The sequence below is a fragment of the Juglans microcarpa x Juglans regia genome, chromosome 3D (genome assembly GCF_004785595.1).
Source record: "Juglans microcarpa x Juglans regia isolate MS1-56 chromosome 3D, Jm3101_v1.0, whole genome shotgun sequence".
In the NCBI taxonomy this organism is placed as follows: Eukaryota; Viridiplantae; Streptophyta; class Magnoliopsida; order Fagales; family Juglandaceae; genus Juglans; species Juglans microcarpa x Juglans regia.
Window position 1 is genome coordinate 16696433 of NC_054598.1, and position 25712 is coordinate 16722144.

A 25712-nucleotide genomic window follows, 5' to 3' on the forward strand; every position below is an offset into this window, starting at 1 on the left:
GATAGCAAATAATACTTTTGATAATCTTATTGGTGTAATATTCAGATGACATAGACCCCGACAGACATATATAATTCAGTTTTATAAATTTTAGATTTCTTATAATCAATATATACTCGTGATAAGCTGAAAATATTACAAGCAACAAAACTTTTTGGATAAATCTAGAAATTAATTAGGAGATTTTTTTTTCGAGCCAACTGTATAGATTTGTTTATTTTCATTACTCTTAGGTCTCGTTTGTTTTCAGAAAATATCACATCTCATCTCATTTAATCATTATAATTTTTCCAACTTCCAATACAAAATAAAATAAACAATTCAACTTTTTCAAATTTCAAAACAAAAATAATATTAAAAAATATATTCTAACAATATTTTATTCAACTTTTTAACTTTAATCTCATCTCATCTCCAAAAATAAACGAGCCCTTAGATTATCTGATAATTCTTTTTTTATAAACAGAAGTTAAAAAATCAACGTCATCTCATGTTAAAAATGAGACGATAGTTTTTCAGTTTAGATTTAGAGATAGAAATAGATAAATTGAGATTATTTATGAATGGTAATGATATTTATGAATTAAAATTTGTGAATAGTAGTAAGATCTCTCAATTCAAACCCGCTCTTAATATATATTATGTAACATTTTTTTTTAATAACAAGGTAAATTGAAGATTAGGACATATTTATAGTGAGTTTGAATTGACAATTCAGATGAGATGAGATGCTTTGTTAAATATTAAATAAAATATTGTTATAATATAATTTTTTAAAATAATTTTTATTTTAAAATTTAAAAAAATTAAATTATTTGTTATATTTTATATAAATATATAAAAAAATTATAATAATAAAATGACATAAAATGTTTTTGTATGAAACCCACCTTAATGTGCTCCTTATTTATTAGCTCCAGTTATTCTCCTACGCTTTTTACCCTGCCAATAATATAGGACAACATTTTTCCTTTTTATTTTAAATGTCGCATTGGCTCTGTTTCTCTGTCCCTCTCTCTCTGTTTCTTTTTGTTCAATTCCACTTTTTCTCGATCACCAAAACCCCCCGGGGATTGTTGCCGTTTATATCGCCTTCCTTGGCTTTCTGGCGCATTCGAGGGCTTACTGTACCAGATCTAGCTCCGATTGACCATCAGTATGCTGAATCCGAGCTCTTTAAGGGGCACAAAGTGGAGCCAGAAAGCAATAGAGTAGGGTTTAGTTGCTGAGTGCGTGAGGGGCCGTGAGTGTGAGTGTTTGGTTGTGGTTGCTACTTGTCGGCTATGCAGAGAGTGGCACAGTCGAGCTTGAGCACGAGCGTTGCGGGAAGCTACGGCTCGTTTAAGGGCGGCGGTTCTGGTTCTGGCTCTGCTGCTCAAGTTATGGTGTACGAGCAGTTCCCAGCGGGCCTGAGGGTTCTCGTGGTCGACGACGACGTCACTTGCCTGAGGATTATCGAGCAGATGCTCCACCGTTGCCGTTACAATGGTTCGTGCTCTCCCAATTTCCCTCTGTTTTTACTTCACCAGTCGTTAATTAGAGTTTACTTTCTGTTTTTTATGTGAAATCTTGTTGTCCCGTAGGGTTTGTTGTGGCGCTTGGGTGAAGTTGTAACGAAATTCTTTCGTTGGGAAGTTATACTTTGATTCACTTTGTTTGTGCTTTAAGGTTTGCGGTTCCCAGTTTTTGTGCATAAACTCCAGTTTTGGTTGCTTTGTCGGTGTATTTGGTGCGTACTTGCTTGTGGGGTAAATTCTTTTGCTTTTTGTATTTTCAATTGTCAGAACAAAATAGGATGTTTTGGCAAGACTATTTTCTGAACTAGAAGACTAGGACGAAATCAATAATATTTCCCGAGATTTTTCTGGTCCTGTAACACGCTTAAATTGGATCTTTTTTTTTTTTTAATAAGTAAACAGTAATGGGGTCTGAATCTTTCCAGTTGCAATTCTGTTGTTGTTGTTGTTGTTGTTTTTGTTTTTGTTTTTTTTTTTTTTTTTTTTTTTTTTTTTTTTTTTTTTTTAAATTTATTATTACTACAAAAACTACGCTGTCTATCTTGTGCTGTGGTTTTACCTTAAAAACATCTGATAGCAGAATTTATTTGCTGTTGTTGAGTTATAAGTCTGAAATGATGATACAAAAAAAAAAAAGTATGAAATGATAAGTACAAGGTGAGGATAAAGGATTGTGTTTGATCAGAGTGTCACAATGAATGCGCTTTCTTAGAAACTTGTATTGTGACCTCACTATGATGGTAACATGACCTGATTTATTTTTGAGCTACACAACATTGCCTGTATAATGTTCACCTTGCATTTTATAACTTCACTTCTTGTAGTGTGTGCTACTATTTAAGAAAAGTTATATTCATAATTTTTAGGAAACCTTTATATATATATATATATATATATATATATACACATTTGATTTTAGGAGCTCTTTTGAATCCATTTGGCTTAACTTTTTATTTCATTCTATGTTGTGATGGAAATTCACAGAAAGTTTCCATAGATGTGTTGGGATTCTTTTAGGACTAAAACCTGGTCTTTAGGCCTTTGTTTGGGTAACAAGGTATTCTCAAATATTTTCAAAATTTCTCATAATTTCTTTCTCAAACATCACTCAAACATAAAACACTTTTCAATTTCAAATTTTCAACTTTTTCATCTAATCGTTACCCAATCATTATCTAAACACAAAACCAAATACATCTTTCTCAAACTTCCAAACAAAACACACCAAAAAAAAAAAAAAAAAAACTTCTTCAAATTTCAAAATAAAAATAATATTAAAAAATCATATTTAAACAATTTTTTAATTTTATAATATTTTATTCAGTTTTTTTTCTCCTTTCCCAAAACCTAATAAAACATCTTAACTCAAACTATTTCACTACTATTCACAAACCATTTCACTACTATTTACAAAATTCGAGATATTTGAAGTGTCCAAACGAGTCCTTTAGATTGTTACATCTAGAAAAATAAGCCTGTTTAAATGACCTTTACCTCAAATATCCTCCCTTTGTTTTTCCTTTTCTAAATGGTCATAACTCTTAATGCAGGAAAGCTACATGCAGAAAGTCTCATGCAGCACTTACATGTATTATGGTGAAGTTAGTAGAAGAAATCAAGAATTCTTGTCCTTGATTAAAGTTTTTTTATTAGTTGTCTGCTTTTGATAAATGGACGGGCTTTGTTTGCATTTTGCAGGCTACATGGAGCTGATTTAATTACTTCATTGCATGGCTGATTTGACCTTTTCTGCTATTTGGAAGCTATTAATTTGTGAATTTTGATTACTTTTCTTATTAAATACCTTTTGTGTTTGATACCAATCATTTGGTGCTTTGTTTACCCATGTTCAGAATGGTAAGAGACTATGTGGTTTTTTTGATAGAACAGAGCTTGTATGTGACAGTGTTGTCTTGATGACCAAGCAAGTATAAGGATCCAGATATCAGATAAATCCTTCAGGATGCAATGTGTTGTGATTTTGTTTAGTTTTTCAACTGTTTCTTTTCATTGCTTGCAGTTACAACTTGTTCTGAGGCTGCTGTTGCTTTGAATCACCTACGGGAGAGGAAAGGGTGTTTTGATGTGGTACTGAGTGATGTACATATGCCTGATATGGATGGTTATAAACTTCTAGAGCACGTTGGACTAGAAATGGATCTTCCTGTTATTAGTGAGTATCATGGTTGCTTGCCACAATGATGATCAATTTTTTTTTTTTTTATCACATTAACATGTCAATACATTCTGCAGTGATGTCTGCTGATGGGAGAACAAGTGCTGTAATGAAAGGAATTAGACATGGGGCTTGTGATTATTTGATTAAGCCTATACGTGAGGAAGAGCTCAAAAATATATGGCAGCATGTTGTGCGAAAAAAGTGGAATGAAAATAAAGAACTTGAACATTCCAGCAGCTTAGAAGAGAATGACCGCCATAAACGAGGAAATGATGATGCTGAATATGCTTCCTCTGCTAATGAAGGAGCAGAGGGAATACTGAAAGCTCAGAAAAAAAGGGGCAATGCTAAAGATGAAGATGATGGGGAGTTGGAAAATGACGATCCATCTACATCAAAGAAACCACGTGTGGTATGGTCTGTAGAACTCCATCAGCAATTCGTCAGTGCTGTGAACCAACTTGGGCTCGATAGTATGATCTTCAACAACTTTTTTTTTTTTTTTTTTAGTTCTATTACTTGTGTATATTGTTCACACGGGAGGGACTGCAGTTCAATATAGTATGCTCATATTTGTAATTTTGTTAATGGTTGTTGCTTCGCTTAATCAATTCTGATTAGAAATTTGTGACTTCCGCTTCAGAGGCTGTACCGAAGCGAATTTTGGAATTGATGAATGTACCTGGTTTAACTAGAGAAAATGTTGCTAGCCATTTACAGGTTTGGTAACTTTGGTTTATTCATTTGGCACATTAAATTCTTTTACTTGTAAAAAAGGTTTGGTTTATTCCTGCATGTCAATCTTCTATACTAAGTATGCTTGCATGTGTTTATTTTATACACTCTTATAAACATCTTAATCACTCGATTCATAGAAAGTAGATGACTGCAAGACATAATTAAAAAGATTCTTGTGCAATGCCTCCATGTCCTACTCTGATTTAGAACACTGCCACGGACTTTCTCGAGCCGACTGGCAAGCAAAAGCCCAAAAGAACATCCCAGTGGGCCTCCTTTTGATCCACCCTTTTTTATTAGACTCTTTTGGCTGCTTTTGGTTTTGAAGTGTCTGTTTTCATGTTTACTTGCACACTGAATAATTGAATTTTTCAATCAATAAAGATTTTTTGAGTTTGTTCTGTTTCTTGGTTGATTCCGGAATTCTTGTGCATTTAGGGTTTGTAGCTTCCAAGATGTCTTACACTCTTTTGCAGTATAAGCCTTTCGAAAATAATCTGGTCATGATTCCTAACTAATATCTGAATGAATTTGAAATCAGATTGGAGTTACTTATCAAAAAAGAAAGAGAAAGAAAAGAAATAAGATTGGAGTTGGTCATGGTCTTAACTTTTTACTGCCTTACTTTCTCTTAAAGTAAAATGTGAGAAACCTTGGTTAGATGATGGGGAAGAATTGCTAAATTTCTATTGCCAGCTATGAAGTTGTGTTCTGTATGCACCTGATTTAAATAACCTTTCCATCTGACGTATGAAATAACATATAGAAGAAGCTTATCTTTTAGTTGTCCAAATGAATATTCCTACTCATTTTATATTAAGATTCCATAAACCTGTATTACCATGATATCAATTTGCAGAAATTTAGGCTATACTTGAAGAGATTAAGTGGAGTAGCTCAACAACAAAGTGGAGTTTCTAATACCATCTGTGGGCCTGTGGAGCCAAATGTGAAATTGGGTTCACTTGGACGATTTGACATCGAAGCTTTGGCTGCTTCTGGCCAAATTCCCCCACAAACACTTGCAGCCCTGCATGCTGAGCTTTTAGGTCGACCAACAGGTAACCTAATTCCAGCAATGGATCAGCCTGCTCTTCTACAAGCTTTGTTACAAGGACCCAAGCATTTACCTATTGAACACGGTGTGGCATTTGGTCAGCCTTTAATAAAATGCCAATCTAACATTTCAAAACACCTCCAGCAATCGAAACTTTCTTCTGTTGAGGATGTCTCCTCTGGATTTGGAGCATGGACATCTAATAATCTTGGTACAGTGGGACCTAGTAACAATCTTGTTGGGCTGAGTGCTCAGAATAGCAACATGTTGATGGATATATTGCAGCAGCAGCAACAAGAATCACAGCAGCAGTCTATGCTTCCTGATCCAAGCTGTTTAATCAACGTGCAGCCGTCTTGCTTAGTGGTCCCCTCTCAGTCATCTGCCAATTTGCAGGCAGGAAATAATACTGCTTCAGTCAGTCAGAATTGCTACTTTAACCGGAGTTCTGTTATTGACTACAGTCTTCTCTCTCCTCAGTCAAATAATTCCTCATTGAATATTGGGGAATTCCCTAATGGAGGTCTGAACACTACAGGTGTGCTTAGTGGCTACACAGCCCCAGGTTCCATTTCATCTTCTGTGTCGTCTAGCTCTGTAAATGCCGATAACAGCATGGGTCGGCAAGGTCAAAGCTCAAGCGTTACATTCAGTGCTGCCAGACAGTTGCCAGGACTTGTTCCTAATATGCATGATATTCAGGGTTCCTATACCTCAAAAAATGGTGAAATGCTTGATCAAGGACCTCTTAGGAATCTTGGATTTGCTGGTAAAGGGACTTGCATTCCAAGTCGATTTGCAGTAGATGAATTTGAATCACCAATGAACAACTTGGGCCATGGAAAATTATATGTAGAGAACAGCAGAGTGAAGCAGGAGCCAAATGTCGATTTTATGGATAACACAAAAGTGGGCATCCCTATATTACACCAATTTTCGTTCAATGATGTCGCGAGTGTTTTTACAGAATAGGTAACTTCATTTACCTGGGCATTATGCAGATGCTTTTGATTTATATATATGCGCATGCTAAACTTCACTAGGTTTGTGCTTTTAATAATCTGTCTCTTATGGGGGCATATCCATTGATTCCCTTTCCATTATTTGAATAAACGAATCCATTAAGAGTTTTTCCTGCAGATGCAGTTTATCCTAGTAGAGGTGGCATTGCAGTTTATTGAGTGTTGCGAATTCAAGGTGTTTGTGGGTCTGGTATCTGTATATTATGTATGCGCATGATATCTTTTCTGAAACTGCTCATTGGAAAACAGAAGTTTTGCATGGATCAGGAATCTGTTTCAATTACCTAAACAAGTGGTAGTTACTTTAAGAAAGAGATACCTGAGACAATCTATTACTGTATCTGTATATTTCAGTATAACTTAACAAAATATTTTATTTTGCTGGCTGTGTCATCTTGTTGTGAAGACAGATTATTAAAAGCACAAACCTAGTGATCCAAGATTGCATTTATATTGTTCCAATGAATAAACGAATCCATTGGATCAATCTTGTTGTGGAGCCGATGTTTATTCGCATGGAGTATCAATTATATTGTTCCAATTTCTCATTCTAAATGTTGTTCCAACAGGATTGCAATGCGTGGTGAGCTTGAGTCAACTCCCCCCCGGAAGTTCATTTACGTCGTATTGTCAGATGATCTAAAGCGATTTCTGTTTTAGTCTGTAATATGTTTAGTATAGATCGGGTTGCTAGTGCCTGAACTAAACTATGCACTGTGGAGCTTCATAGAACGGATTCTTTGTTGTGAACGATTCTCTGATGTGCTGGGGACAGGAGACAGGTTCGCATGCCTTTAGGAAAGTAGGATTACCTTTTTAGTTAGTCTCCTAGGAATAAGTTGTGTCATTGGTGTCCAACGTGGTGGCAATCTTGCCAACATAATTGTGTAGTTGTTTGGGTTTAACGGTAATGAAATGCTCATTTATTTATTAGGAGTTGATCTGGAAGTTGTAAACAAATTTATATTCAGGTTCGATTGGATGGTAAAAATGTTTTATCTAATCTCATCTAATCATCACAATTTTTTTAAATTTTCATACAAAATATAATAAACAATTCAATTTTTTCAATAAACAATAAATAATAAATAATATTTTAATAATATTTTATTTAATTTTTAATTTTCATTTCAACATATCTAATCTCAATTTATTATCCAAACAGCACCTAAGTTGATCCCACACATGTAAGCTAACCTACCGAGCTCCTGCCAATCTAACCTGGGTTTGGTTAGCAAAAGCTGGCGTGATTTAATGGCAGAACAAAATGCTTAGCTTATAACTCGGCAAATTGCTCACTGAGTGGGGTCATTCTTGTTTGAGGATTTCAAAATGCTTTTTTTTTTTTATTATTAAAAGTTAATCTGTTTCTCAGTGCGCAAGAACATTAAAAGGGATATATGCAGGGGCTGGTTTAAATGTGATCATTCCCATGATTTTTTCTTGTTTTATCTCCTTGGCTTGCCAGGTACTTGGGTTATGAGGAAGAAAAAAGAAGTGTACTGTCGCAGACTAGCTTTCCACAATGGATAGCTCTAGCAAAAATGCCCGACATATTGTCTTGCAAATTCATGAATTGAGCGTTAAGAGTAAGAACTCCGGAGTTGTATGGTGATTAACACTAATTGCTCGGACGTATAAAGACCAAAATAGTAGAGGACTAGAATTTTGGAATATTAGATTGGATTAAAATAAGTTGGCCATATTTAGTGAGTGACCCGACAGTTATTTAAAGAGAAAATCTTATGAGAAATAATAGAATTTTTAAAGTTGTGTAACTTGTGAAGATCACTACTCAAATCTTATAACCGGATATGGTGTAAAACCCCTGAAAACACCCTCCAAGTAGGAGTTACCACGTCGTCCACCCATGAGGAAGATAATGAACCGCACAACACAGAATCCCACTTTACACAGACCCTCTCTCCTCTTGATTCAAAACCATTGCAAAAATGTAGACTATTCTTCTATTTTTCTTGCGCACCCACGGCACCCTCTTTCCCTGCCGTGACCATCTCTCCATAGATATTTAGGCTATATTTGGTTGCAAGATTCAGTTAAGTTCGGTTTAATTTTAAGCTGTCTAACATTCAAATACCTAACTCTCAAATTATTAATTTCATCTCAATTCAAAACTTCCTTACACGTGAGACCTATAACCTTTTTCAACCTAACACATTTTTATACGTTAGACCAACAATATTTTTCAACTTCTCATAAAATTACTAAACTCATCTTAACATCCAAACACACTTTAAACTTAGTTTAGATGAGCCTCACATAACTCTCTACACTACTCGACTCACTACTATTCATAAAGAACTGAACTCAGTTAAATTCAACTTAACATTCAAATGCAGCTTATAATTATTTGACAGTTGGACTTATTAGGATTCAAAACCCAATCCATTAAGATTTATTAAGTGTCTTTGAGCCTATAGACCTAATTAAAAGTTCTTAGCCCATCTCAATAGTTTATTGCTTGTTGGCCTATTCAAAATGGTCTACTAAACCTAATTTAGGTCAAATAAAATTATTTTTTCTAACCTTAGAAATATTGGACTAGGTTATTACTTATCCATTAAAAGACTATCCAATTGCCTAAGCAACTGCCCGCATGCACGCTATACTTAACCTTTTGTATAGATAAAAATACATTTATTGTAGTACCGATTAAACGTACATAATCAATGAATCATAGAAGATGCTAAATTGTAAAATGCCATGGAAGCCTAACAGTAACTATGATACTTGAAACTATCATTTCTTTTTTACACTATCAAAACTTTCACTGTACGTCCTAAATTACTTTTTTTTTTTTTTTAATTTTTCACCATCTTTTAAAAATCTAACTTTCTGATCGAGGTCAAATTAGACATGACCTGATATACTCTTAGCCGAAGGCAATATTATTAATCGGGTACCAAGAATTGCATCCAAGGTTTTCACGTCCCGTTTGGATTAAGAGATCAGTTAAGATGATTTTAGATGAGTTAAATAAAATATTATTAGAATATTATTTTTAATATTATTATTATTTTAATATTTGAAAAAGTTGAATTGTTTATTATATTTTATGTAAGAATATGGAAAAGTTGTAATGATGAGATGAGATGAATTGATATGAGTTTCAAATCCAAACAGAATTCAAATAGCCTATACCTTGTTAGATTAGCTCTCTTGTCTTTAGAATTCCTTTTCAGAACCAAATATGATGGTTTAGATTGACCTGTCTAGAAACACAAGGAATTGAGACATTTCGATGAGAGCAATGAGTGCCATATTCCAGTATGTGCTTGTCTCATTCTCCAACTTATTTTTGTTAGCAAAGATATATGTGGCGTTTGGATGGTGAGTTGAGATGAATTAAAATAAAAGTTGGAAGTTAAATAAAATATTATTAGAATATTATTTTTTAATATTATTATTGTTTTGAGATTTGAAAAAACTGAATTGTTTATTATATTTTGTGTGGAAATTTAAAAATATTGTAATGATGAGATGAGATAAAACACTTCTTGTGTTCAAATGAGTTGTCCCATTGTCCTTAGACCAAGTCCACCTGAACCTTTGGGTTGACAAATTAACTTCCTTGATTTCAGGGTCAGTTATGTTTTTTTCTATCTTTAAAGAAACTCCACCAGAAGTTTTTAAATAGAGTATCTAATAACTTGCAGACTGATTTTGGAAGCATGAAGGAAGTCATTTGATATGTAGAAATGGTGCTTGCCACAGTTCCAACCCTCTAGCTTTTTGGAGATTTTATCTTGCAATTCTTGGTAAAATCTCTTTTTTTGCTATACTAAATGTAGTTGGAAGTCCAAAGTATTTCATTTTGGAAGATGAAATTTTGTAAGGAAGAATCCGGGTGATTGCTTCTAGAACTGGTGGGTTGATGTTATGAGTAATGAACATAGAAGACTTTTTGAGATTGATTCTTTGACCAGACCAAGCCTAGTATTTTTAAGCATTCCAAATTTGATTGAGGTCATATGCAAATAACAAATGTGAAATTATAAGGTCATCTCTATTTAAACGAATTCCTGCAAATGTGCTTTAAAGTTTTTACTTGAGCAATCAATCTGGATAATAATTCAGTACACAATATAAACAAGAATGATGAGATGGGGTTGCCTTGTCTACTGCCCAGAGGGGCATGAATGAAGTCTCGAGGAGTTGCATTAATAAAAACTAAAAAATAAGCAGTAGAGACATATTCCTTTATTAATTTGATCCCGCCGTTGTAAGAACCCAAAGCTTCCATTACTGAGAACAAAAAGTCCGGATCAATATAATCAAAAGCTTTTTCCATGTCAAGTTTGATTGCCCAAGTCCTTTCATGCCAGATTTTTTTCTTGAGATGGAAAATTTCATAAACTATCATTGTGTTTTCTTGAATGGTGCAACCAGGGACAGAAGCAGTTTGAGTGATGCGAGGAAGAATGGATTTAAGCCAGTTTGCTAAAATCACATTAGGTAAGCTGATTGAACGATAGTGTTGGGAGAGTAATTGGATTGGAAATTTTTGAAATAAGAGCAATATTTATATGACTGATGTTTCAAGAATTTTCCATGGAGGAAGAAGTTTTATACTCGGTCAATTACTTCTTTCTTATTGAAAAGACCAGTCATACCATCGGGCCACTTGCCATGTAGAACTTGTTTTAGTTAGGAGTAAATTTATAGAAACGATGTCAGAAAACACAGGAAGACATCAAAATTGCGTCGTACTCATGTTCTATTATATTCCGAACTAAAAGCAAGGTTCAGACTTCAGAAGACAAAAAGTCCTATTTGCCCAATTGCAATCCAAGTTTTGCCATTGCTCCAAATGAGTTTTTTTAATAAACTGATTATTCCATTCCCAAGGTCTGTGATTTCTCCATTTGTTCAATCAGAAGTTCAAATTCTCGGGATGTTTCAAGCTGGCTTCCAGACACTGATGTTTCCATCTCCAGCTCATAATCATTGTGCTCTTCACTATCCAGCTTTCCATCCTCGGTATTTTCTAAGAAAGGACTGGCTAAAAGAAGCTGTTCCCATGAACCATCATCAGGTAAATCTGGTAGGATAAATGGAGCATGATTATCCAAGGAACACAATTTTTCATCTGTAAGCATTTTAAAAAAATCAGCATTCAGGAGAAAATCTTTCAACCCATCAGGAGAAGGATCAACTTCTTGATTTTCTGAAATAAAGTTTCGTGTCTGCACAGACTTGGGTGTTTCATCCACTGGTGGCTGGTACCTTACTATCATCCCATCAGATGCAACTGATCTAACATCCTCTGTACCTACATCTAGCATACTGGCTGTTTCCGCCATGCGCCGAAGCATTTGAACTAAAAACGCAGGGCTTTGCATTGCCATCACCAGGAATGACAGCATCTGCTGCTGATTCTTTTCCATCCCGTGAAGACGTTCTCTCAAGAGGAGCAACTTATTATCTGAAGTTTCTTGGTGCTGCCTAAGTTTGACCAACTCCTGCATAAGAGCATTCTTATCTGTCTTTAAGTTCTCGATTTCCTTCCACAGGCCTAAGTTTTGAATTTTTTCCCATGATCCATCAGAGTTGGCAGGCTGCTGCAACTTTTTCCTTCTACCGATATTCTTGAGCAAATGCTTTTGACCACGAACAAATCCATCATTTGCAAATTCCCAGCGATCTGTATCAATTTTTCTAAAACCCTAAAAGAAAAATAAATTAATTAGTATTGGCTATCACTTTAAATAATGCAACTTTATTTGGACATGGGGTGAAGAGAGAGAGAGAGAGAGAGAGAGAAGATGCTGCTTGTGTGTGTGTGCCCCTTGCAGTTATCATGAAACTCAGGCCTCGTTTGTTTTCAGAAAACATCTCATCTTATCTCATCTCACCTCATTATTACAACTTTTCCAAATCTCCACAAAAAATAAAATAAACAATTCAACTTTTTCAAATCCCAAAACAAAAATAATATTAAAAAATATATTCTAATAATATTTTATTCAACTTTTTAACTTTAATCTCAACTCATCTCATCTCATCTCTCAAAACAAACGAGCCCTCAGTTTAATTGTCTGTTTTTACTACGAGCATATATACTTAGAAGTGATCCCCAAATTTTCAACTAGCCTGAATTCAAACGGACAAATTTTCATTAATTAGCCGTGGACCAACCTCAGACATGCCTCTTCAAATTGTCAGGTCCAAAACTTGGCTTGGATTCTGCAACTCTGGGACTCAGGCATGTCTAAGCACTTGGAATTCATTATATAGGAATGTTGGTGGTGTTATAACTGTCCAGCACAAGAGTAAAAAAGAAAAGCGTTTTGGAGCAACATTGAAAGAACTCAAAACATTGTGACACAAAGTTGTAGTAAACTTTGTCATATCACCACCTATGCACCACTTATGCACAAGCAGAGCAATCAATATAAAGTCCTAGACAAAGTTGACTCCAGACATGACTGAGCTTTCTTCAAAAACTTAAACAAAAATAACCATACATAAATATAAGAAAAAAAATGGAAGGCTTTCTAATTGAACTCAACTGAAACAAATTAAAAATCTCACAACTCAATTTAATTATGCATCATGCAAAGGAGTTTCAAGAAGAGCAGTTGCATTTAGTATGAGATACGGTGCCTTTCTCACTGCCCAATACCAATCATAGAGAGCCACACCCAGGTAACAGATACAATATCCTCATTTGAAGTGACGAATTATTCCTGTTAAAATAATGAAGACAATTATATACTTGACCCTGAAAGTTCTTATATTACGTCACAACCAAAAACACGAAAGCACAGGCAGCATTGCTGCCTTCCAGCTACCTTGTTACTTGTCCTCAACATTAATTTTACTAGCCAGCAACAGAGCATTTGTATCACCAAAAATGGTGAGCCGGCCAAAGCCACCAACTACAGAAAAACAAAGATTCTGCAAACCCAAGCATAACCAACAATGCAAGGCTTAACAAAATTATCTTCCATCGACATTCAATTGGATTCTTCCTAGGTCAATCAACATCCATTTCCATCTAAAAACTACTTGCTGGATGTGTTAAAGGGAGAAATAACGACCTTGCATAGAAAAACTACCCTTTTTCCTTCAGTGGGGACTAGCCTTTCTCGGCATAAGTTGATCACTCTATCAGCCCATTCCATCTTTTCTTGTTATCCAATCCAAAAACACGTATTGGAAATTATACATTGCAGTATAGAAAATGACTCAGCTAAGAAAGCAACCTAGTCCAAATGCACCCTCACCTGTGCCACAATTACGATGAACAAAGAGGGACAAAGTTCAACAGCTACAAAGTGATAAATTGATTAACAAAACATTGATTTCATTTAGAAAAATTGAATTCTATAATTACGAAGAGATATAGTTACTGAAATACAAAATCACCTAAATTCAAAAAAATTGAGTCTCAAATTTACATTATAAAAGCAAGTTCAGCATCTCCTTTAGTTGTAGAAAATTATTGTCACGGGTGCCTTGGGGCTGGCCTTGAAGAGTTGCAGTGGGGTGTGGCCCTTAAGAAGGCTGAAGGAGGTTAGTGTTGGAGAAGGAATTCGTGAGGAAGTAAAATAACTGAAATAACGAAATGAAGGCTTTAATGAAACGGGGAGTTTTGGAGGCTAAGTGTTGGGTGTCGTTCGGCGCGCAAAGCAGCTGCACTTTATGAGTTGGGTTTAATGGAACGGAGCATTTTGTATATTGTAGTTCTTGTAGTTGCGTTTTAATCATTGTTGTTTGCATTTTGTTTCTTCCATCACAGCCTGCGAGTATATAAGTAGTGTTGTGGATACTTATCAATTTGAACGTTGATCATACGAAGATTTAGCTTTTGGAGGTTGAGAATCCCTCGAAGATTCTCTGCAAGTTTCATAATGGAATCTTGCTCATTCATTTCCTGACTTGAGTGTATCTTTCCTGTGTTCTTGTTTGAGATTACATGTGGATTGCTTGAGTTACAGTAGGTTACTTGAAGGAACCTTACAAGTGGTAACAGTAGTAGTCGATCCTTGCAATGAAGATTCTGATGGCAGACAGTACGTGTGCCGCATTAAAAGGTCAACAAGAAGCATCCCGAAGGCAGAATGAATTGGTGCAGAAGCAGTTGGAGCATCATCAACAGGCAATTTTTGGAATAATATAAAGGTTGGATCAAGTTTCAAATATGTTGAAATCTTTAGTTGATTCTGTGAATATCAATGCTCGCAAAGATAGAGAGGTATCTCATGAACCTAGAAATCATGAAGGGAGAGGTGGTTTTCAGAGGAGTGTTAGGTTGGATTTTCCACATTTCAGTGGTAATGATCCTGCTGGTTGGACTTTTAAGGTTAATCAGTATTTTGATTGTTTTCAAATACCTTTCCATCAAAAGTTAATGGTGGCATTGCACCATACGGAAGGGAGGCATTGGTGTGGTACCAAAATGCCTTAGATGCTGGGCAGTTTAATTCATGGGAGTCTTTAGTGGTGGCTTTGTAAGGGAGGTTTGGACCATCAGCATTTGATGATCCAATGGAGGCTCTAACTAGGTTGAAAGAAACTTCTTCAGTTAGTTTGTATACATCACAATTTGAGGCTTTATCGAATAGGTTGAAAGGCTTGTCTGAGAAGCATAAAATGAGTTGTTTTATCAGTGGATTAAAAGATGAAATTCACATACCAATGAAAATATTTAATCCATTGAACCTTGGGACTGCTTTCAGTTTGGCTAAGTTGCAGGAAGAGCATGTATTGCCTTCAAGGAAATCTTGGAGGCAAAATAGTCATTATGCTGATAAATGGCCAGTAGATAACATGGCACATGTTGATCTAGCTAATAAGGGCCAAAAGAATTTGTTTCCTCTGAAGAAGGTGCATTTGTCTCAAATGGATGATAAAAGAAGAAAGGGATTGTGTTACCACTGTGAGGAAAAGTGGAATCCCAACCATGTGTGCAAAAATCCTAGAGTGTATTACTTACAAGGGGCAAGTAGTGCTGAGCAAGAGTTAATTGGCAGTGCTGAGGCACAGTGGGCACCAATTTTAGAAGAAAAAGGTGAGAAAGAGTCTAAGGAATTAGAAGTTTCAATCCATGACATCTCTGCATGTATCAATAATAATGCTATGAAGTTGTTGGGGAAAATTGGCTCATCTTCTGTTGAAATTCTTGAGGATTCAGGAAGTGCTCATAACTTCCTGGATCCAATGGTGGTAGAAGTTGCAAATTTAAAGGTGATTAAGGATGGGGCTCTTCAGGTGAAAGTGGCAGATGGTACTAAGTGTTAGATTTTGGTTGAATACCCCTTTGAGGTGCTTCCTTCTCATTATATAAAAAATAGTTCCTGAAATAATTACAAAGATAAGATTGAGAATTCAATTTGAATCTCAACAAACTACATCTTTATCTTATCTAAACTAACCCGACTTTAGCCTATCTAAATATGTACAAGTTTAATTTAAATACAAGATAAGATTAGTAAATAAATCCTAATCTATTTGAAATTCAGTTCTGCCGTATCCCAGTAAAATGGGAGATTAGTTGCCATGTAACCCTAGCCACAACCCAGTAAAATAGGAGATTAGCTGCCTAACTGCCGTATCTTAAAGAAAACCCTAGTTTTCCTTTGATATCCTCCCTCAAATTGATGCTAGTGAGTCGACTAGTAGCAATTTTCTAACTAGGTATTGATGTCGTTGTCGAGTCAAAACTTTGGTGAAGATATCAACTACTTGGTGTTCAGTGGACACATGAGGGAGAATGATAGCTTTAGACTCATAGGCATCTCGGATATAGTGACAATCAACCTCGATGTGCTTCGTACGTTCATGAAAAACTGGGTTGGCTACAATTTGAATGGCACTTGTATTATCACCATGAAGAGGCATGGGATGTGCCTGTGCAAAGCCGAGTTTTGAAAGAATACCACGCAACCACATAATTTCTGAACATGCAGCAGACATTGTCCGATATTCAGCCTCTGTAGATGACTTAGATACACAATTTTACTTCTTACACTTCCAAGAGATAAGAGAATCCCCAAGGAAGACACACCATCCAGTAGTAGAACGTCGAGAGCCCGGACATCCAGCCCAATCTACATCACTGTAGGCAACTAATTGAAGAGAAGAACCCTTAGGAAAAAACAGTCCACGATTAGGAGTCCCAAGTAGATAGCGAATAATCCGACGAACAGCTACAAAATGAAGATGTCTAGGAGAATCCATGAACTTACTAACAGTGTGGACAGCATAGGAAATATCAGGGCGTGTAATGGTGAGATAAATCAAGCTGCCAACCAACTTACGGTATAAGGTAGGATCCGAGAGAAGTTCTCCTTCGTCTTTCCTATACTTAACATTCACCTCCTGAGGAGTATCAACTGGAGTAGTATCTTCCAATCTCCCTAACTGAATTAGGTCTTGAATATATTTGTGTTGATTGAGAAATAAACCATGTGGCTGAGACCTAACTTCCAACCCTAGAAAGTAAGATCGATCTCCAAGATCCTTCATGTGAAACACATTATGAAGATGTTGCTGAAGTTTTTGAATCAAAAGTCCATCTGAACCAGAGATGATAATATCATCTACATATACCAATAAAAATACTACTCCAGCATTGCCCTTGTGAAAAAATAAGGAAGCATTGTACTTACTTTGCTTAAAATAAAACCCTAGCAAAGTATCGCAAAATTTCTCAAACCAAGCTCGAGGAGCTTATTTAAGACCATACAAAGACCTTTTCAATTTACAAACAACTGTAGGGAGGAAATAGGCATACTAGATGGAAGTTTCATGTAGATATCTTCCTTTAGATCGCCATGTAGAAAGCATTTTTGACATCCATTTGACGTAATTGCCAAGATTTAGAAGCCGCAAGAGCAAGTAACAAGCGAACAATAGTCATCTTGGCAACCGGAGCAAAAGTCTCATCATAATCTATGCCAAACTCTTGGCGATTCCCCAAAGCAACCAATCTAGCTTTGTGTCGTTCTAGTGAGCCATCGGAACGAAGCTTTACAGAGTATACCCATTTACTACCAATTGGTTTGATAGAAGGAGGACATTGTACCACATCCCAAGTCTGATTAGCCGCAAGTGCATCAAGTTCTGTTTGCATTGCTTGTTGCAATCAGGTCATGTTTCATAGCCTGTTTGTAACAAGAAGGGATAGCAATGGAAGATAATGTAACAGTCATAGAAGTGGGGGAAGAAAAACCATACCGATCTAGTGGGTGAGAGACATGGGTAGATTTCCGAAGAACAGAAGCAGCAGGAACTCTAGTGGATGTTGGATCAGGTGCCGGAGTAGGAGAATCTTGAGAAGCCATAGGAGACTCGGCTAAAGGGGTGCTATGACGTCGAGTGTAGACAAAACCAAGTTTGAATCGAGCCACTGGAGCATAAGATGTATCAGGAATGGGCATAGGGAAGGGCTCAGACTCATCATGAAGAATTGAAAAACTAGATGAGATAGGATCGACATGAGAGAGAAAAAATTGCTGATTTTCAAAAAGTAACACATTCCTAGAAATTCGAATTCGTCGTGCATTAGGATCATAACAAAAATCTTTTTTGAGTGGAACTATATCCAAGAAAAGCACACTTAAAATTGAGTAGTTAATTTATGTCTTTCATGTGGTGGAAGATGAACAAAACACACACAACCAAAGATATGCAAGTCAGAATAACTAGGAGTGTGACCAAACAGTATGGAATAGGGAGAAACATTATGTAAAACTGGTGTAGGCAATCTATTAATTAAATGGACAGCAGTAGCTAATGCTTCACACCAAAAACGAGATGGAACGGATGAGTCAATAAGAAGAGGTGCTATGACGTCGAGTGTAGACAAAACCAGGTTTGAACTGAGCCACTAGAGCATAAGAGGTATCAGGAATGGGCATAGGGAAGGGCTCGGACTCATCATGAAGAGTAGAAAAACTAGGTGAGATAGGATCGGCATGAGAGGGAAAAAATTGCTGATTTTAAAAAAAATAACACTTTCCTGGAAATTCGAATTCTTCGTGCATTAGGATCATAACAAAGAAATCATTTTTTGAGTGGAACTATATCCAAGAAAAGCACACTTAATAGATTGAGTAGTCAATTTATGTCTTTCATGTGGTGGAAGATGAACGAAACACACAACCAAAGATATGCAAATTAGAATAACTAGGAGTGTGACCAAACAGTATGGAATAGGGAGAAACATTATGTAAAACTGGTGTGGGCAATCTATTAATTAAATGGACAGCAGTAGCTAATGCTTCACACCAAAAACGAGATGGAACGGATGAGTCAATAATAAGAGCCCCAACCATATCAAGTAGATGACGATTCTTACGCTCAGCTACACCATTTTGTTGTGGTGTAGATGCGCAAGAACGTTGAGAAAGAATACCTTTTTCTTGAAGAAAATTCTAAAATTCATACGACATATATTCACCCCCAAAATCAGATCGTAAGACCATTGAGGAAGCAAATTGTGTCTGAATGAGTGCAAGAAAGGCCTTGAAAACAGAAAATACTTCACTTTTAGTACGAAGAAAATAGATTCAAGTGAATCTACTGCAATCGTCAATAAAAGTAACAAAATACTTGTAGTGAGCATGTGATATAATAGGAGATATACCCCAAACATCGCTATGAATTATATCAAACACCCGAGAGCCATGAGAACCAAATTGTGGAAATGGTAACACTTTGTTTTTGGCAAGTTTGCAAGAGGTACAACAATCAAAAGAAACTGTTTCCATTGAAACAGGATTTTTATTGTCAAGAGCACCAGATTTAAACAAAGTTTGGAGTACATTAGGATTGGGATGTCCTAAACGTCGATGCCAATCCTTAGTACTTATTTTGACAGTATTACGAGAAATAAAGGAACTAGACGCAATAGAAGCTGAACTAGGATTTATTGGAAATAGCCGACCCTCCTTAGGACCCCTCGCGATCATCCTCCTGGACACTCGATCCTGTACAACACAACCAAAAGATGAAAAAGAGACATTACAATTATTTTCAACAAGCTGTCTGACAGAAAGTAAACTTGTGGAGAGAGTAGGAGAAACCAAAAGATTTCGAATGACATGGGACATATCACCCACGGTAGAAATTGGTAGTGAACTACCATTTGCAGTGTGGATTTTGAGAGGACCATCATAGGACTGAAGATTGTGCGACAATGTGGAATTATTAGTCATATGATTTGAGGCACCAAAATCTATTAGCCAAGAATTAGGGGAGGACTTTGGTTTACCTGAGATGCCTAAAGCACAAAAGACAGAAAATATCATTTGTTGTACCATATCAGGAGTAAGAGTAGTAGAACTAGAATCGGCAGGTGCTGAAGCATGAGTGGTAGCAGCAGGAGCTGAAGAAGATGATGCACCCGAGACTTCAACAAATGTGGAATAGGCACTCTCTTGCTTCCGAAGAGGTTGGATTGGGCAATCCTTGATAATATGTCCAGATTTTTTGCAATAGTTACAAAATTTCTTTGGACAGTGAGTGGCAATGTGACCAAATCCCTTGCAACTATAGCATTGTGTAGTGCTATAGTCTCGGCCCTTGGAGTTTCCTTGTGCAATAAATGCCACTTGAGCAGGAGATGCAAGCTGTTGTTCCATTGTACTCCGAGTAAGTAACCTTTGCTCTCCCAAAGCAAATCTCCCAAACAATCGTCAAGCGAAGGAACTGGATCTCTATTCATTAACTACGAATGAACAGATTCAAAATCTGAATGTAGTTTCATAAGAAACTGATCCCTCCTACTAGTTTCATGCACACTTTGCACATGAGGGAGACCATCGGCAGGGATAGAAGAATACGCAATGTCAGTGTATTCAGCCCATAGGTTTAAAAAACCAGAATAGAAGTCCTCCACTAATAAGCCACCTTGAAAAAAGTTAGCCATCTCAAATTTCAACTAAAATCTTTGAGCGGAATTATTCTGAGTGTAGATTCTCTTCAAATACTCCCACATAGCTTTGGAAGTTTTGTAGGGTTGTAGATTGAGGATGATGTGAGGCTCAATAGAACCTAGGATCCAAGACATGATCTTGGCATCCTTACTCTCCCATGTAGACAATTCCTTTGCACCATTAGGGGCTGGAATAGTCCCATCAACATGACCCCAGAGTTCTTTACCCTTGACAAGAAGCTAAAAGTGAAATGCCCAAGCATAATAATTTTTTCCATTGAATCGAATGCACAAGTAATCAGATTTTTCAGATGCCATGAAAAATAGACCAAGAGCAAGAAAAGAGAGTTGTTGCTGTGAAATAGAGGACCCTAGGAAAATCAAGAAACTAGAAGCAGCCTCTGGAAAAAAACAGAAAACAGAAACCCTAATGATTTTAGGGTTGGCTGAGGAAGTGCAATAAAATAGGAAATCAGAGTAGCTCTGATACCATGTTAGATTTTGGTTGAATACCCCTTTGAGGTGCTTCTTCTCATTATATAAAAAATAGTTCTAGAAATAATTACAAAGATAAGATTGAGAATTCAATTTGAATCTCAACAAACTACATCTTTATCTTATCTAAAGTAACCTGACTTTATTCTATCTAAATATGTACAAGTTTAATTTAAATACAAGATAAGATTAGTAAATAAATCCTAATCTATTTGAAATTCAATTTTGTTGTATCCCAATAAAATAGGAGATTAGTTGCCATGTAACCCTAGCCACAACCCAGTAAAATAGGAGATTAGCTCCCTAGCTGCCGTATCTTAAAGAAAACCGTAGTTTTCGTTTGATACTAAGATACTTAGTCAGGGCAGATGTGAAGAATTGATAAGTGTTCAAGGAACTAAGTTTCTAATTCCTTTCCATGTTCTTACTTTGGGGGCTGTGACATTGTCTTGGGCGTGCAGTGGCTTAAAACATAGGGTCCTATCCAGTGGAACTTTACTAATATGTCAATGCAGTTTGAAGTGTGTGGGAAAAAGTTGGCCTTGCAAGATCTTATGTCTCATGTAACAGAATGGGAAGCTAATGCTAATGTGCTAAAATCTTTTTCTATTAGGAAGCAAGGATGGTTATTGCAATTGGTGGCAATAGAGTTTGAGGTAAAGCATGAGGAAGTTCAGGCCGAAGTGGAAGAGGTTTTGCAGCAGTTTAGTTTAGTGTTTGATGAACCAGTGGGGTTGCCACCTCCTAGAGCTTTTGACCATCGGATTGTGTTGAAAGATGGTATAGTGCACGAATTTCAGTGAGGCCTTATAGGTGTGACATTCCCAAAACAACATTTAGAACTCATGAGGGTGACTATAAGTTCTTGGTAATGCCTTTTGGAATTACCAATGCACCTGCCACCTTTTAAGGTTTGATGAATCATGTTTTCAAGCCTTTCCTTTGAAAATTTGTTTTGGTGTTCTTTGATGATATCTTGGTTTACAACCAAGATTTTGGTGAGCACCTTGAACACTTCAAGTCAGTTTTATTTGTTTTACAGCAACATACATTATTTGCAAAGAAATCTAAATGTAGATTTGGAGTTACTGAGGTAGACTATTTGGGACATATTATTTCTGAAAGTGGAGTGAAGGCAGATCCTATAAAGATTTCTTCCATGTTGGACTGGCCTGTTCCTAAAACAGTGAAAGCATTAAGGGGATTTTTGGGCCTAAGTAGCTATTATCGAAAATTCATCAAGAACTATGGTTCTATACCTGCCCCATTAACAATGTTGCTGAAAAAGAACTCCTTTATGTGGTTTGTGGAAGCTGGAGAGACTTTTAAGGAGTTGAAATCTACTGTTGCCCAACCTCCTGTGTTAAGACTTCCAGATTTTTCTAAGGAATTCACCATGAGTGTGATGCCTCAAGGCTAGGGTTGAGAGCTATATTGATGCAAGACAACCAACCAATAGCTTTCTTTAGTAAAGCTTTAAATGGAAAAACATTATTTTTGTCTACCTATGGCACTGGTGTGTGCAGTGGGGAAATGGAGACCATATCTGTTGGATCAGTCTTTCAAGATTAAAACTGACCAACAGGCCTTGAAGCACTTGTTGGAGCAAAGAGTGGTTACTGAAGCTCAACATAAGTGGATCTCCAAGCTCATGGGTTATGATTTTCGTGTAGAATATAAGAGGGGCAGAGACAATAAAGTTGCTAATGCACTTTAAAGGAAGTTTGAGGAAGATTCAGCTACATTGGCTCTTATCTCATTTCCCACTCCTGTGTGGTTAGAAGAACTAAAACAAAGTTATGCTTTTTCTAGTGTGACATAACTAATCTGGTTATTGCTTTGCAGCAAGGGCAGTAGGTTCCTAAGGAATTTTCTTTGCAGCAAGGTCTTCTTTTTAGGAAAGGGAAATTGATGATAGTCCCTTCATCACCATTTCATACAAAAGTGTTCAAAAATATTCATCATAGCCCAGAAGCAGGTCATGTGGGGTACCATAAAACTTTACAAAAGGGTGAGATAGATATTTTTTGGCCAGGCATGAGGAAGGATATTAAAAAGCTGGTTAAAGAGTGTCAGATCTGTCAAGTGAACAAGCATGAAACTGTACTTCCTGCAAGGTTACTTCAACCCTTGCCTATTTCTCAAAGTCCTTGGCTTGACATTGCCATGGATTTTATTGAAGGTCTACCTAGTTCAAAAGGTCTGACTGTCATTTTGATTATGGTAGACGGATTGACAAAGTTTGGGCCTTTTTTTCCATTGGCTCACCTTTATACAGCTAGTAAAGTAGCTAAGGTTTTCTTTGCTGGTGTATTCAAGCTCCATGGCCTACCAAAGGGTATTGTGTCTGAGCGAGATACAATCTTTACTAGTCTTTTTTGGACAGAATTGTTTAAAATGCAGGGAACCACTTTGGTTTTTAGCTTAACATATCATCCACAATTAGATGGCCAAGTTGAAGCCTTGAATAAAAATGTGTGGAAGGTTATTTGAGATCCTATATAGGGTCTAAGCCAAAAAGCTGGAGTAATTGGCTGCCAATGGCAGAATGGTGTTATAACACTACTATACATTCATCAACTGGTTTTTCACCCTTTCAGGCCTTGTATGGAATTCCACCCCCTCGGTTGATTTCTTATATTCCAGGCACCATTACAAATGCTGAAGTGGATCATCAGTTGAAATCTAGAGAGGAAATACTGTCCCTTTTGAAGGAAAACTTGAGGAAGGCTCAAGAGAGGATGAAACTGTATGATGACAGGAAGAGGTCTGAGAGAGTTTTTACAGCGGGGGATTGGGTTTACATGTGGATTGCTTGAATTACAGTAGGTTACTTGAAGGAACCTTACAATTTTGATGCAAACCCAAGCCGTAGACAAGACCAAATAGAAATTTAAAACCCAATAAAGGAAACCCAATTACACCATTAAACCACAAAGAATAAAAATAAATGCAAAAGTCGAATCAAGCAAAACTTCCCTATAGGGGAAAACGAAAAGCGCACGTACATAGATGTTGAGTTGCCTCATGAAGCTGGAGAAATTGCTGTGCTTGAAATATTTAGGAAGCAACCGGACCGAGAACTCGGTCATGTCCCCGATGACAAAGCCGTCACTTGTCTGACTCCACGATATGATGGAGTCTGTGGCCTCGTCGTCCACCATCTCGTAGCATTTCTTCAGAAACGGTGGCACTGAAGCAGAAGCATCCTCGGCCGATTTCTTCACCATCACGTTACCACGTAAAGCGAAAATCGGAGTTCTCAGGAGTTGTTCGGATCAAAGGAAGTTTCTGCAGCGTCCTTAATAATTTGGAGTGTGAGGACGGGTTTGGAATCGTACAATTTGATCGGACTATTTTGAAAGCCAAGAAAGTGTGGCGTGGCTCTCTCTGCGGTTGGTGGTTTGCGGTTCCTACGTTGAGATTATTTCGGATTTCAGGTCAAGATGAGTTAATTATAAATAGTAATGAATTAAGATGATGTAATAGATTTTATAAAGTTTATTTGAGATGAATTTAGAAATGTTTGAATTTTAAGATGAGTTTAAATGTGTTTATAATGAGTGATTTGAATTTAAAGATGAGTTGAGATAGTTTGTGAATAGTAAAATAAAAGTTAAATTATTTATTATATTTTATGTGAAAATTTTAAAAAGTTATTTTGAGATTTAAAAAAGTTGAATTATTTATTATATTTTATGTGTAAATTTAAAAAAATTGTAATAATAAAATCAGATAAATTGAGATAAATTTTAAATTCAAAAGAGACCTTAAAATTAAAAAAAATTATAAATTTTACGTAGAGAAAAATATTGAGTTTAACTAAAGAAAATTTGAATTAAATAATATTTAAAATTTAAATATTAGACTGAACTTAAATTCCACCTCATATCTTCCAACGTACAAACCACGCCTAAAGAGACCGAAACGGTGATTTGCTGGGTCTAGATATTTATTCGAGTGGCCCCCTTTCGTCTGCGGCCCGCTGGGAAATCAGACTTTGCAAACGCATCAAATATTAAAGAATAAAAAATAATAATTCTTTTATTCAATAATTCTATATTATACATTTGCTTTTATTTTTTATATATATAAATATATATTTGTTTTCAACAAATATGTTGTACAGGCAGTAGAATGTTTTTCTTAAAAAAAATATAGAAATAACTTTTCTAACAATAAAAATAAGAAGAACCAAAAATTAATCAATGCTGTCTGTCATAAAAAAGGTAATCCCACCATGGCTGCAGCTTCATGGGTGGACAGAATTGGATGGTTGGCCACCAAAATCTCACGTCAGGGTGTCGAGAGCCACCATGAATGGGGTTTATAGTCATCTTGACGATGGCATCGCGAGAACTACCTTGGACAAAGCGATCTGCAGCCACCACGTGTCAATGTGGCAAGATCCATCTCGCGCCATGTCACGCCCGTGTCCGATTGGTTAGAAAGTGAGTTCATACCACATTCCAAAAATAAAAGTATAAACTCCAAATAATATAGAAAAAAACATTAATAAGAGCATTCACAATGTGCCAAGTCTAAATTTTGACTAAAATTTAATAAAACCTTTGAAAATGTCAATTTATATTGGACTATTTATTTCAAAGTCAAAATAATAATATAATATTATATATTTTAATAATATTTTTTATATTTTTCAAATACACTCCATATAATAATTAATAATTTAATTTTTATTATCTACAAAAATTATTGAAGTGGAGTCAATAGGATTAAATGAAGAAGACTTTTGGACTTAGAAAGGAAGAGAATGAAGAAGAAAGGAAGAGAAATG

The 25712-nt window shown here is 36.1% G+C and overlaps 2 protein-coding genes across 4 annotated transcripts; one reads left to right on the forward strand and one right to left on the reverse strand.

The window, feature by feature from the left end:
• The first annotated feature begins 968 nt into the window (after positions 1 to 968).
• On the forward strand, positions 969 to 7446 carry LOC121254543 (two-component response regulator ORR21-like). Of its 3 annotated transcripts, XM_041154630.1 has the most exons (7): positions 1351 to 1488; positions 3068 to 3118; positions 3216 to 3690; positions 3771 to 4169; positions 4340 to 4416; positions 5294 to 6463; positions 7083 to 7446. In XM_041154630.1, the coding sequence occupies exons 3-6, from the start codon at positions 3624 to 3626 to the stop codon at positions 6461 to 6463; spliced, it is 1713 nt and encodes a 570-aa protein (XP_041010564.1). In that variant the 5' UTR covers positions 1351 to 1488; positions 3068 to 3118; positions 3216 to 3623; the 3' UTR covers positions 7083 to 7446. The 3 variants fall into 3 exon arrangements, with proteins under 3 accessions (XP_041010562.1, XP_041010564.1, XP_041010563.1); XM_041154628.1 differs by lacking the exon at positions 3068 to 3118 and having other exon boundaries at positions 969 to 1488; positions 3538 to 3690; XM_041154629.1 differs by having other exon boundaries at positions 3068 to 3690.
• A 3791-nt stretch (positions 7447 to 11237) lies between these two features.
• Positions 11238 to 24327, reverse strand: LOC121255895 (heat stress transcription factor A-8). The gene is made up of 2 exons (XM_041156445.1): positions 23923 to 24327; positions 11238 to 12200 (listed from the first exon to the last, which is right to left on the reverse strand). The coding sequence occupies exons 1-2, from the start codon at positions 24142 to 24144 to the stop codon at positions 11367 to 11369; spliced, it is 1056 nt and encodes a 351-aa protein (XP_041012379.1). The 5' UTR covers positions 24145 to 24327; the 3' UTR covers positions 11238 to 11366.
• Between the last annotated feature and the right edge of the window lie 1385 nt (positions 24328 to 25712).